General features: G+C 38.6%; 1 protein-coding gene across 2 annotated transcripts in view; it reads left to right on the forward strand.

The window, feature by feature from the left end:
• Positions 1 to 13,702, forward strand: part of EYS (eyes shut homolog) — a 771,550-nt gene that overhangs the window by 250,425 nt on the left and 507,423 nt on the right. For both annotated transcript variants that reach the window (XM_015859149.2, XM_032443873.1), the window contains exon 15: positions 12,965 to 13,069. In XM_015859149.2, coding sequence (XP_015714635.2) covers positions 12,965 to 13,069 — 105 coding nt within the window. The remainder of the gene's footprint in view (positions 1 to 12,964; positions 13,070 to 13,702) is intronic.

Raw genomic sequence — 13,702 nt, forward strand, 5'->3', positions numbered from 1 at the left:
TTTTCAGAATTTTGATGAGTTTCTTCTGGCATCATAAATCCCAGGAAATTAAAATAAAAATAAATATAAATAAATAAATAAATGGAAATGAGTGTCCTGCACACACACACACACACACACACAAAAAAAGCATGATTTCATCTCAAATAATTGACAGGGCTATTCTTTCCCTTTCGCCTATTTTAAATTTTAGAGATTATATTCAGAATGATTTTAAACTGTGCATATGTCCCTGCGTGTAGAAATGGTCCCTATGTTAGTAAAGTAACACCAATGAATAATAGGGAGAAATAATATAACTCCAAAGTGGTTTTTACTTCCCTTGCTAGAGTGACTTCAGTATCTTATCACCCAATTAATTTAACCAGATAAATGGAAACACAGAAATACAGCAGGTTTGTTCAGCTGAAAGCCATGAGTTATTGATATTAAAACTAAAAGACAATTAACCAGTAGTGAAGGAGTCCTGTCGTGGTTCTGAATTTAATACTTATTTTTTCATGCATGCTTTCTGGATGTAGGAATGATTTGGAATAAGGCTGGAATTGTTTTAAATTGTTGGGAAGAGAAACCCAGGAAAGCAAAAGGTTTATGTGAGCTGCAAGCTGCTAATCTCTTTTGGAGGTAATCATAGAAATAGGTGACACAAATTAGCTGGCTCTGGATTATCACTAATATTTACTTTTCACATAAGTCACTTTAGTTATCACATGTATCCGCCTGTCATAGCACAGTTAAATGCAATTATCATGATTCTGCCAGGTCCTAATAGCACTTGGCACTGAATTTTGTTACAGTTTCTATTCAAGAGATTGTTGATCTGATTTCTTCACTTATATCATGGTCCATGCAAATGCTCTATGGATATTCCATCTCATTCTTGTTTGTTGTTACAAGATAAGAAGAACAGTCAAAATCTAAGATCAGTTGAATGTTGACTTAATAAGTCTTTAAGCTTTACATAGCATAATAATTGCATTTAAAACCTTCCATATGTTTTCCGAAGATCAAATCTATGTATTTTCTTGTGGTATTCTATGAGCCTGAGAAATCCCATAATGGCTATTGTGGCTGAACAAATTGTCATTCTAACAATGAACATATACAAATAAAGATTACAAAATGCAGTGTGGTGTCTTCTAGCTCAACACATCCATCACGAAGTAAAAGTTAATAATTTATTGTGCTTTAAATCTTTTCTTGTTCATTTGATTTTAAGTCTCTTTCAGACTTGTTTTCAGTGAGTCTGCAAAATCTGTCCTCTTTTGGACAATTTTTGGACCTAGAGATTTTAGTTAATGTCAGGACAGCTGCACAGTTTAAAATCATTGAGTCTCTTAATCATTTGTTCCACAATGATCATCTCCAGTTCTGTACTCAGTAATTCAAAGGAAGAAATTGTCACAAGAAATATTTCAACACTTGCCTACATTTAAAGTTGCAGATATTCTGCCTCATATGCACCCGATAATCGAAAGCCAGGCAGCCTTTAACTGATACCTCCTTACAAAAACAAAGTACTTCTGTCTTATTTTTAGACTCAGTGCAGGTGTTTTTGAAACCAACCTAAACCCTGGGCAGACAGGGTGGTTTTTTTTTTGCTTTTTTCCCCTGGCCTGACCCACAGTGGGCTACTAGAATGGGGCTGTGCTGCTGGCCTGCTGGCTTGCAGCACTGCTCCACCTAGGGCAGGCTTCCCACAGTCAGGTGTGGAAAACTAACTTTCTGGAAAACAAACACAATGCAAATGTGAAAGAGTATTCAATATGTATTTCTTTGGTTATTAGAGAGCATTTATCGTTCTGTCTAATGCATAAGCATACCTGCTTCCCCTGGAAGGAATTCAGCTTAGAATACTTGGTTACAAAAAAAATTAGTCAAGTGCAGAAAAGTCTGTTTAAGTTTCATCATGCTGAAAATTACATTACATAGAATTTTGATAGGCTAATATATAAAAAAAAACTATTGAATTGCAAGAAAGAAAAACAAATCAATTATAGTTCAGTAGCAACGCTTTTTATGGTTCCCTAAAAATCTACACAATTTCTTTTGTATGAAGAATCACATGGCACATCTCTCCAATAGGTTCTCATCTGCAAATGCTAAGCATGATTTGTTTAAATTAGAAGATGAACAGCAACAGTCAGAACCATCTGAAAAAAAAAGATAAGTTAATTCTTCAATCAAAAATTTAATTAGTTTATGTAGGATTTACTTTATCACTGCTCTAGAAGATGTGTTATCAGATTTTATTTTTTTTTAATTTCATTTTATCCCCTTTATTTTAGATATATATTTTTTCAATAGTGATGCCAATTGTCATGTATAAAATAATACATTTAGAACATAAATCAGTATCTTTTGGGGCATGACTGTGTATTTAATTAATTTAGATAGATTGGAACGTGATTTAAAATGAAGGAATTTACTTTGCATTAGATTAAAAAAAAAAGTTGTAGGTTGCTGAGAAGCCCTTATCAATTCAGAAAAATGGAAAGCAATAATGTCTAGAAAACCTCATATTGCTAGACTGGAGAAGATTATTTAAATTCTTTATCTTCCTGAGTTTCTGAAGGAATGTATCTAAATTCTCCTGAAATACCTACTTTTTCTATGAATACTCTTTTTTTTTTCCCTTTTTTTAATATATATTTTCTTGTATTAAAAAGTAATATATATATATACTATGATGTCATGTATGATGTAATATTTCAGTACAGTGATCACCATTTTCTTTTTCTTTTCTGTCTGACTACGTGTCAAAATTACATACATATCAAAACAGAATATCCTACTGCATCAAATTTTTCATTATAACTACCTCAGCTAAACTGTTGGGACTAAATTTTATGTTATGACATGTGCAATCAGTGAGTGAACTCTGATATGAGAAATCTGTCACCTGCCAATTTCCACAGCGTACATTTTCCATTCCTCCCAAATATTCTGTTACTGAATTTGGAAAATGGAAGAGACATCTTACCTAAGAACAGCTTCTTCTTGGTTTGGGGATTTTATGTTCTGTTTTCTAGCAGACAACTCCTCTTCTGATAACAACAAAAATTAAAAATATTGGTCTTGGACAAAGTGCATTCTTCAACACTGTTTTAACAATTTGTAGCATTTTTACATCTAGCAGTACAATCTTGCATTGTACCAGAGGTTTTGATATTTTCCAGTATGCTCTGGACTGTTTATAACAAGTGCAACAATTCATGTTTCTGTCCCCTGATCTTTGGCAACGTCATGCTAGAACAAGTCCAGCATTATCAGTTTAAAATGAGCATAGTAAGTACTTACTATACATTGTGTCATCTTCACTAACACACTTGCCTTTACTCTTCTTCACTCTTCAGCTTTTGTTGGGATTTTTTTACACCTCTTTCTCAGATCTGTTACCTTCTATAATTTCTGATTTTGATATATTTGAGGCACCCTATCTACAGTTTACTAATAATAACAACAGGAAACTGTTCAAAACAAAGGAAAACTAAAACAAACATGGCGAGATCCATCTGACCATTACACAAGTCTTAAGGTCTCTTGTTAACTCGACACAAAACCTGTGACTCGATGCTAGCAATGGCAAGTCCAAAGGTACTGGGCTACTGAGAGGCAGTGGTGGTGATGGGGATATCACCTCATAGCCAAACTCACTACATTTGAATGGTAGGTTTGGCAGGGACTGCTTCTTGCCCAAATCTGAGGAGTGTCTGCGGTGGCAAGGGAAAAGTGTTAAATCTGGAATAATGTTTTTAAAGCTGTTTATACAACTTAGATCAGAAGTCTTCTTCCTTAGCACTTTCACATTCAGGCTAGAAACAGAAATGCATAGATTATTTCTCTGGTAACATTAGAGCAGCACCTGACAGCTAGTTTTCCTAGGCATCACTAGAGCACGTATACTGCCCAAGGATAGAACATATATATTCCAGATTATGACAAGGATGCTACAGGGCTCAGCTCTCTTGAGGTGGGTTATCTCTGACACAAAATATCTGATCTGCAGAATTCTCTTTTATTAAATTATTCCCAGAAAAGATAACCAGTAGCAGAAGGCTAGTGTAAGTGATTTCTTCTGAGAGCATTCTAACAACTCCTACATTGCTGGTTGTATGCTTTACATTAGGTCTGTTGACCAGAAGGCAGTTAATGTTGCCCATTAACCACCTTGTACTGAATCTAATTACTTAGTTTTGATTAAAGCACATATTGAATCCAAAAGCATTCAGTTCTGATTTGAATGCATGAAGAGAAGCCAGAATATGGCTTTTTTTTTTTTTCTTTTTTTTTCTGATAGCAATCGCCATCAGAATTAGAAATTTATATTAAATACTTTGTTTACTTTGTTATCAACTTTGAGCTGTTGTGTCTCACTGCCTTTTGACACAAAAGGACAAAAGTTGTTACTACCCAAGTATTTTCTCTTTGTAGATACACACTGTAATCGTCAGTTCTCGGTTTCGTTTGTTCTCAATAAAACAGATGGAAATCTAAAAGCTTTCGCCAACAGCATACATTCTGGTGTGGCTGAATAAATTGTGGAGCTTTTCCTGCATCTCTTCCACATATTTTTAAAATTTTAAAATATGCTTTGAACTGTATGGAATTCTGTAGTGTGCGTAGATAAAATTACCCTTAAGCATAAATACTCCTCATTATTTTTTTTTAATTATTTTTTTTATTTAATACTTCATTTTTTGTTGTAGTTTGCAATTGTAGTTTATAGGCTGAAGTCATCCTCAGCAGTCCTTTCTAGATCAGTATCCTATCACTATACAGTTCAGCTCCAGTTTAGTCGTTGCATCTTTAGCAGCTGTGTATCTTTTTAGTTTCTTGTACCTGGCAGCAGATACTGACTGATAGTAAACAAAAATATATAATATATATGTATTTTTTAAACAAAGTTCATCACAAAATTTCCATTAGTGCATATGCTTGTCTGCTCTCCTGTAGCAGAGGTTTGCTTGTTGTCATGTACAGGAAAGGAAGTGAGAGGGAAAGTGCAGTGTTTTTCAAAATCACTATTGAACTGATAGAGCAGAAGTTTTACATGCAGAAAATGAACATCAGAGAAGTATGAAGTGGCTCATCGATCTTGTTATGATCTTTTCAGATGAAAGGCAAAGACTTTCTGGACAACTACAGGCTGAGTGTCAAAAGCTGTACTGCCCCCTATCCATCTGTATTTGCAACTGTGTACATATGTCCTGTTTATTAATAATCTTTTTCTCCCTGTTAGCATTGATATTTTTATTACATGCAGTGTGTCCAGTGCTTCTCTTGGCTACCACATGCCTGGTCTTGCCTTTGGTGAGACTACAGAAATGTGTTTAGATAGGGTGACAGATTGGAGATACAGATCTGGACAGAAGCACAGGACTTTTAAATGGGAGCTCTGCTATCATATAACAAACAACTTAAGACTTTTCCTATTTGGTTCTAAATTTCCCAGACTTTTTGATGTAGATTACTCTTGGTCTTACTTACATAACCACTGATTTAAAATGCTTATACTGCTTTACACTATCATGAGGCATACCAAATCTTAAGACAACTCAGTTCACCATAAGAACATAAGAGCCCTTTGATCTTTTTCAGTGTTGTAGTGTCCTGTTACATAATCTTAATACTAGAATAAAACACTAAATGTCATCTGTTCCAGCTTCATCCCACAGAAATCAAACAATTCTATACTGTCATTCCTGATATGTTTGTCTCACATCTCTTTTAAAAATGTCCAAAGCCATTCTTTTTCTTCCTTGGGCAACATATTAAGTATGTTATTATTCTAAGCACTTGTCACGGGTTACTTAGATTTACCTATGCCCGTGACAGGGGAAGCCACCCCACGCCCCCCCCCCGGGGCCCGGAAAGGAGGGGGAAAAGGGGAGTGGGATAAAACAGTGACAATCTAAGGAGGAAAAACTTATTTTACTAAATATGATATCGAAATACAAGATAACACAATATAAATATAATAAGGCTAACAAATCGAACGAAACAGAGAGAGAGAGTCTCCGAAAACCAGAGGCCTACTGTGAACTCTAGGCGACACGGCTGGAACGCTTCCCACTCTCCGAGAAGTTCGAGAGAAGAAGGAGGGCACTCCAGCCTGGGAACGAGATTATATAGAGTCCTGTCCCGTGACTTATTGTTACTCCTGTTGTTCTCTGGGATATGTAGTCTTCTTTTGTGGACTGCACATTCAACAGAAGTATCCATACTTGACATGATGTTATGATGTGGAATACTGATAGCAAAATTATAAAATACAAAACCATGACATTCCACCCCTTATTCTACATTATTACATCATGGTTAATATATACATATATATACATATATATACACGTATGTAAAATTGTGATGCTAAATAGTAGAATTGCATGTAACATAACTAAATGTACAACTATAATAACTAAAATACACTACACATGCAAACATATATATATATATAGATACATAAAATTATTGACTGCACTCCCCCAGCATCAAATTCCCTTGTGGCACACATTGAACATCCCCATCCTTCTGCATTACCCACCAAGTGCACCCAGGTCCCTGGGCAAAGACAGTTCCACGGATAGGTTTGCCCTTTCCAGAAGCTGGAAGGACCCAAACAGCTTTCCCAACATGTTCTTTACATCCTGTCCAGTCCGTACTGGCCCCAGGGCTACAGCACGGGCTATCTCTTGTTTAATCTGTTCAAAAGCCTGCTGCTGCTCAGGGCCCCATGCAAAATCATTCTTCTTCCGCGTTACCTGATAAAGGGGGCTTACAATGAGGCTGTAGTTTGGAATGTGCATCCTCCAAAAGCCCACTGCACCCAGGAAAGATTGTGTCTCTTTCTTGCTAGTTGGTGGAGACATGGCAGTGATTTTGTCGATCACATTCTGCTGGATGTGACGACGTCCATCCTGGCCACTTTATACCTAAGAACTGAATTTCCTGGGCAGGTCCTTTACTTTGCTTCGCTTATAGCAAAGCCAGCTTGTAGAAGAATCCGGATTATCTGCTCTCCTTTTGTGAAAACTTCTTCTGCTGTATCACCCCACACAACAATGTCATCAATGTACTGCAGGTGTTCAGGAGCACCACCTGTTCAGTACAGTTTGAACCAACCCATGGCAAATGGTTGGGCTTGTTTTCCACCCCTGGGGCAAACGGTTCCAAGTATACTGAATGCCCCTCCAGGTGAAGGCAAACTGTGGCTTGCATTCTGCGGCCAAAGGAATAGAAAAGAAGGCATTGGCAATGTCAATGGTGGCATACCATTTGGCTGCTTTTGACTCCAGCTCGTACTGGAGTTCCAACATGTCCGGCACAGCAGCGCTCAATGGGGGTGTGACCTCATTCAGGCCACGGTAGTCTACTGTCAGCCTCCCATTCTCCACTGGCTTTACGCACTGGCCATATGGGGCTGTTAAAAGGTGAGTGAGTTTTACTGATCACTCCCTGATTCTCCAACTGGCGAATCAAATCATGAATGGGGAGCAAGGAATCCCTGTTGGTGCGATACTGCCGTCGTGTGCACTGTCTTTGTAGCAATCGGTACCTGCTGCTCTTTTACTCGTAGCAGCCCCACAACAGACGGGTCCTCTGACAGGCCAGGCAAAACAGACAGCTGCTTAATGTGTGTCATGTCTACAGCAGCTACCCAAAGGCCCATCGATACCCCTTAGGATCCTTGAAATGCCCCCTTCTGAGGTAATCAATACCCAGTATACATGGAGCCCCTGGGCCATCACAATAGGATGTTTTTGCCAGTCTTTGCCAGTGAAGGCTTTTTCAGCCTCCAGCACAGTCAATTCTTGAGAGCCCCCAGTCACTCCAGAAATATGGATTGATTCTGTCCCTTCATGACTGGAGGGCATTAGGGTGCACTGTGCACCGGTATCCACCAGCGCCTTATATTCCTGTGGTTTCGATGTGCCAGGCCATCGAATCCACACAGTCCAATGAACTCATTATCCCTTTCCCTCCCCTGACTGAGGGCAGGGCCCCTCTATTGGTTACCTGTGATGACTGGAGCAACTCCACTGGTGGTTGGTATGTCTAGTAGTTCTTTCACCCGTGCTCGTAGTGCAGACGTGGGCTGATCATGGCCACTTCCTCATGTCTTCTCCACGGTCACGTAGGTAGCGCCACATGGAAACACGCGGTGCAATCGTACTGTTGTTCTTTGCTCGAGCTGGGAAGCGTGTGCGTTTAACAGCTGAGACTTTTGATGATGCAGGGGGGAGTAGGACTGGACTAGTTTGATCAGATCCTTCATTAGACCTGGTGGCCCGTACGAGGATTGACCTTCATCAGTTGTTTCTGATACTATTACGGGATCATTACAATTAGTTGATGGAAACAATTTCTTGCACATTTCATCTACTCGGTTTTCTAGCCGTGAGATGGCAGAAACTGCGGCATGCAGTTGGGGGAGCTGCTGATCGATGGTTTGAAGCATTATAATCAGCTCAACAACTCGGGGCCATCTGTCCACGAATCCTTTAGATCCTGATACCAATGACTGTGCAATTCTCTCTGGTGCTGTACTTGTGATTTTCTGCCACATGTCAGGATCGGCCCTCACTTCTCTCAGGGTCAAGTTCGCTTGGATTCAGGCCTGTACAACAATTTTCGCTCAATGGCCAATTCCCTCAGGCGCTGAATACCTTTTTGGACGGTATTCCAACTATCAAATTTAGGCTTCAAAGCATCCTTATAGGGGTACCTTTCTCTCACGGCTTCTAACAGCCGCAACCAGAGAGTAGCAGCTCCATCCGAACATCTGCTAATCCCTCTGTCGATACCTGCATCTTGGGCAATGCTTCCTAGTTGGCGAGCTTCATTACCATCTAGAGACAAGCTGTTGGCCCATTGTCCAGCAGCGAAGCAACCAAGCAAGGATACCTTCACTCTTGACGCCGTGTAAACTCCTTTCTTGAGCCTTGGATTTCAGTCAGCTTCAGAGGTCGACAATAGGTGATTTCCTCCTCATCATCAGTCTCTTCTTCATGCCTCTTGTTTTGCCTTTGCTTTTTCGGTAACTGCTCCATGCCCGGCACCTGGGTCTTCTGCTGCCCCCCCCTGTGCTTCTCCTTCTTTTCGTTCTAGACGCGTGGACACCCGTTTCCATTTCTTGCCTTCCACAGGGGCAACTGATATTGCTACTGATGCCTCCTGTGACTGATCAGAATTAACTTGGGCTTGAATCTCAGATCGGAAACTCTCTCTCTCCAGAATAGTATGATACAAAGCACGGTATGCAATAAGCCAAAACCCCACATAAGGTTTACCTCCTTAGATCTCTGACCCAAATACTCACTTAATTTCTTAGGGTCCATTAGGTGTTCAAGAGTGAAATCCCATGACACTGCGGGTCCCCATGCTTCTATAGACTTTTCCTAAACCTTTCCATATTCCCTGCCAGTCATCATTCTCTCTGGTTCTGGAGGAGACTCCGCATAGAACGAATGCATAGGAACATCATATGCATGCATTGATAGTGATAACATGAATGCAAGTATGAACCCTATCTCAGTTATTGAAAAGCGTGTGGAAATCTGAGAGTACAACCTAAATAAAAAGGGTTTTTTTAGCCTGTACAATGAATTAAAATGGTGGTGTTTGTAAAATTGCCTGTTCCATCTGGGATGCAAGTATTTGTAAAATTGCCTGTTCCATCTGGGATGCAAGTGTTAGTAAGATTCACAATTGCATCTGAGGTGTAGATGCCAAAATTCTGACCATACCACATCTCGTAAAAGTACCAGGCAGGTGTCTCCATCAGTATCCACCTTATTAGGCTATATATCTGCACAATTCCACAACACCAAATTATGGTGTTAATAGTTGACCAATACTTTAAGAAGATCATAATTGCTTTCAATCCCTTAAACAGAGCAACTGGGATGAAGAGTGGATTCATAGCTGGCAGGCTCTGTAAAAGTCAGAGCTAGCTAGCTTTGCTCTAAGGGAGAAAGAAATCCCTTTGTTTTCTACACAAAAGTTAGATAGCAATGCTGAGAATGTGCAGCAGCCCTTAATGTTGACAATTTGTCTGGTATTTCAAGGTCACGTTCTCCGTGAGCAGCTACGGAAAGATAACACTCCGAACACTCCCGTAACGAAGCTCTTTAAGAGCAAAGAGAGAGTTGTTCTAAAAGCTAAAAAGCTCTATGCCCGCATTCTCCACCAAAAAATCTGTCACGGGTTACTTAGATTTACCTATGCCCGTGACAGGGGAAGCCACCCCACGCCCCCCCCCGGGCCCCGGAAAGGAGGGGAAAAGGGGAGTGGGATAAAACAGTGACAATCTAAGGAGGAAAAACTTATTTTACTAAATATGATATCGAAATGCAAGATAACACATATAATATATAATTAAGGCTAACAAAATCGAACGAAACAGAGAGAGAGAGTCTCCGAAAACCGAGAGGCCTACTGTGAACTCTAGGCGACACGGCTGGAACGCTTCCCACTCTCCGAGAAGTTCGAGAGAAGAAGGAGGGCACTCCAGCTGGGAACGAGATTATATAGAGTCCTGGTCCCGTGACTATTGTTACTCCTGTTGTTCTCTGGGATATGTAGTCTTCTTTTGTGGACTGCACATTCAACAGAAGTATCCATACTTGACATGATGTTATGATGTGGAATACTGATAGCAAAATTATAAAATTACAAAACCATGACAGCACTACAAGTTATTTAACATTTAATCTGACATTCTCTCACAGCAATTTAAATGCATTTCTTCTTATTTTGTTGGCTATGAAAATGGAGAACTAAAGACATTTCCAAAGGCCTTTTCTTATTCAATAACTGTCATTGCATTTCTATTCAAACTTTCCCTATTTAGGTTTTACAGCTTTTCATTTTTTGCTTTTCTTTTTTCCTTAGAGGTCATGTTTTGTAGTTCTTTGTTATTTTTTGAATACTCTTCTCGACCTCATTTCCTCAACAGAGGTCACAGCACCAAGCTGGGTGAAGTTCAAGAAGTGTTTAGACAACACACTCAGAGACAGAGTTTAATTTTCATAATATTCTGTATGAAGGCATGAGTTGGACTTGATGATCCTTGTGTGTCCTTTCCAACCCAGGATGTTCTGTAATTCTAATTCTATTCTTTAATTCAGCTCACTGCACAGTGCAAAGTACTCCAAACGAAGCTTTATTCCAGGCAAACAAGAATGGAAGGATTAATTTCTGTGTCTAACTGGCTATGTTCTTTCTCTATAACACATCTGATTTGGAACAAAATTCTGTTTGTTTGTTTTTTTTCTCCTACTTAACTTATGATCTGACACATGATACCTTTTACTTGTTCTTATTGAAAAAAAGAAACTTTGTCTCCAATCAGTATTTATGAAGACTTCTAATCCTGTTCTCCAACTTGATTTTTGTAGATTATTCTAATGTCCACCATTCAGATTGTTGTTGAAATTCTTGAGTGGAACTTGTTCCATGGTAGGCCACTTCTAGAATCTCTGCAATTTTTTTTCATCCATTTTGGAAGTATGCTGATAACTAATATACAAATGTGAATTTCTAACAACTTTTACTAATTTAGTAATAATGTCTTGTCATTCCTATTGTAGGACAAATGAGGGCAATGATAGAGCCTTTATTTGTGAAATAGGCACTATAGGAAAAGATATCAGAAAGAACACACCCCTCCAGTTAACAGCTTGGAGAAAGAGACGAGCTGAGGAATGTGACCCTCCCCTGTTCGTACAGTCGTGCTGCAGGAGAAAAGGGAGGGCGGAAGGGGGGAACCCGCGCAGACTCAGACTGCACAGAAGTAGAGTGGCTTCAGACCCCCCACCCCACTGCTCCAGGCTCTCACTCTCCCAGCTCTCCCACTGGTTCAGGCTGTGACCCTGGAATTCCACTACACCTATCTAGTCTGGTTATCAGAGTGTCACGTGAGATAGGAGAAACACTGCTGAGATTTGGACTAAAATGTACACTTTTTAATTTTAATCAATTAGAACAATAATGCTGGTGTAGAATAGAATTGATTTGTGTATATGGAACTCATTATGGATAAATCATGTTTTATTTCTAGTATCTTACAATAAAGCAGTTTTTGTTTGTTTGCTTGTTTTTTCCCATGTTTTCTACAGGAACTGAAATTACCCAAATGGATCTTTCACTCATCTTTCTCCCTTTTTAAAGGGTGACATCATGGTATTTTTAGATACTATAAATATCTTTTCCAAGTTCACAAAGAAAACTAAGTTTTTACCAGCAACATACCTAAGGATGAAGAGGATGAAGTCCATCTGGCCTACCTATCTAAACACCTAAATCAGCTTTCCTTCTTCGTCACTGGAGCTGTTCCACTGTCTGCAGTTGACTCTTGTTTTTGGATCAGAAAGATCCCAGTATAATTACTTGATAGCATTCCAGAGCTTGCTCTAAATTTATTCAGTGCCCAACAGATGTGTGATAGGCTGTGGATTTCCTTTGGTATATTGATGAGTTAATTGTTTTTACATATTACATTGTATTCTAAATATTCTCTTTTATATGTCTTCTCAATTCTCTCCCACATTTTTTTTTTCTCTTGTTTCAGATTTTCCGTTCTAAGAAGTGGGTTTATTTATCTAAGTAAGGAAGCAAATTAGATTTTATTATTATTATTGTTACTGAGGCTATTAAAAAGTTTTCTAAATGTGGCTGATAGTTCCAGTAATTACAGTGTTGAGATGTAATGCTAGAATACACAAAGAATACATTTGCAAGTGTAGCTCATACTTATTCCTTTATAATGTTTAATTTGTTAACTATCAGCTATGATGTATGAACAGCTCTAGTTTTAAAGTTGTCAAGCAGAAATAAAATAGTGTTTCAAACCTGGAAAAGTTAAATTATGCAGTTGTCACTTGTACTGTGCAGTAGCTTTTCCGCTTTCCCAAACCCAGCATGATTTATAGTATTAATGTTTCATTTTCTTTTCTGTCAGACAAAAATTGCTCCACAGATATTGATGAATGCGCCTTCAAGCCCTGCCACAATGGAGGCCATTGCCACAATTTGATTGGTGAATTCTACTGCAGCTGTTTGCCAGGTAAGAAGTCAGGTGTTATTTTGGTGAGAAATGTTCTGTGGTATTTCTGAAATAAATATAGGTTTGTTTGTTAGTTTTTTTGTTTTAAAATAAGATCAAAGATCTAAACTTTTTAAAGTCATTTATTTTGCTTGAAAAGAGAGAAGGACTCAGCAGGCACTCTTTTGAGTGTACTTGACAATTGTTATGACGCTAATGCCACCAGAATTTGCCTAGAAAACACGGCCTGGATCCCAGAAACTATGCCTTGTGAAATGCTGAATGAAGAGTCTCGGAATATCAGTGTTCTTCACTGAAGAATCTTTAAAGAACTCTACATTTCTGAACCTTTCCTAAAATTAATTTTCCACTTCTCCTTCTGGTTTCCTTCTTTTCTACTTGGAAAACTGATTTTAGAAATTTCTTACTGAAGAAAAAAATGACAATTTAAATAGCAGATGTAATCAGTATTGCTTGCACTGAAGAGAGAAGCTATTAATAACTGAAATGAAGCCATCAACAATAACAGATCCATCTTTTTCTGTTTTAGTAGGCTTGGATAATTATTATCATATGCACAGTACCCTATAAATATATGAACTTACATACTTCATTGTGTTTGTTGTTGTTGTTGTTGTTTGTTTGTTTTTGTTT

This window comes from Coturnix japonica, chromosome 3 (genome assembly GCF_001577835.2).
Source record: "Coturnix japonica isolate 7356 chromosome 3, Coturnix japonica 2.1, whole genome shotgun sequence".
In the NCBI taxonomy this organism is placed as follows: Eukaryota; Metazoa; Chordata; class Aves; order Galliformes; family Phasianidae; genus Coturnix; species Coturnix japonica.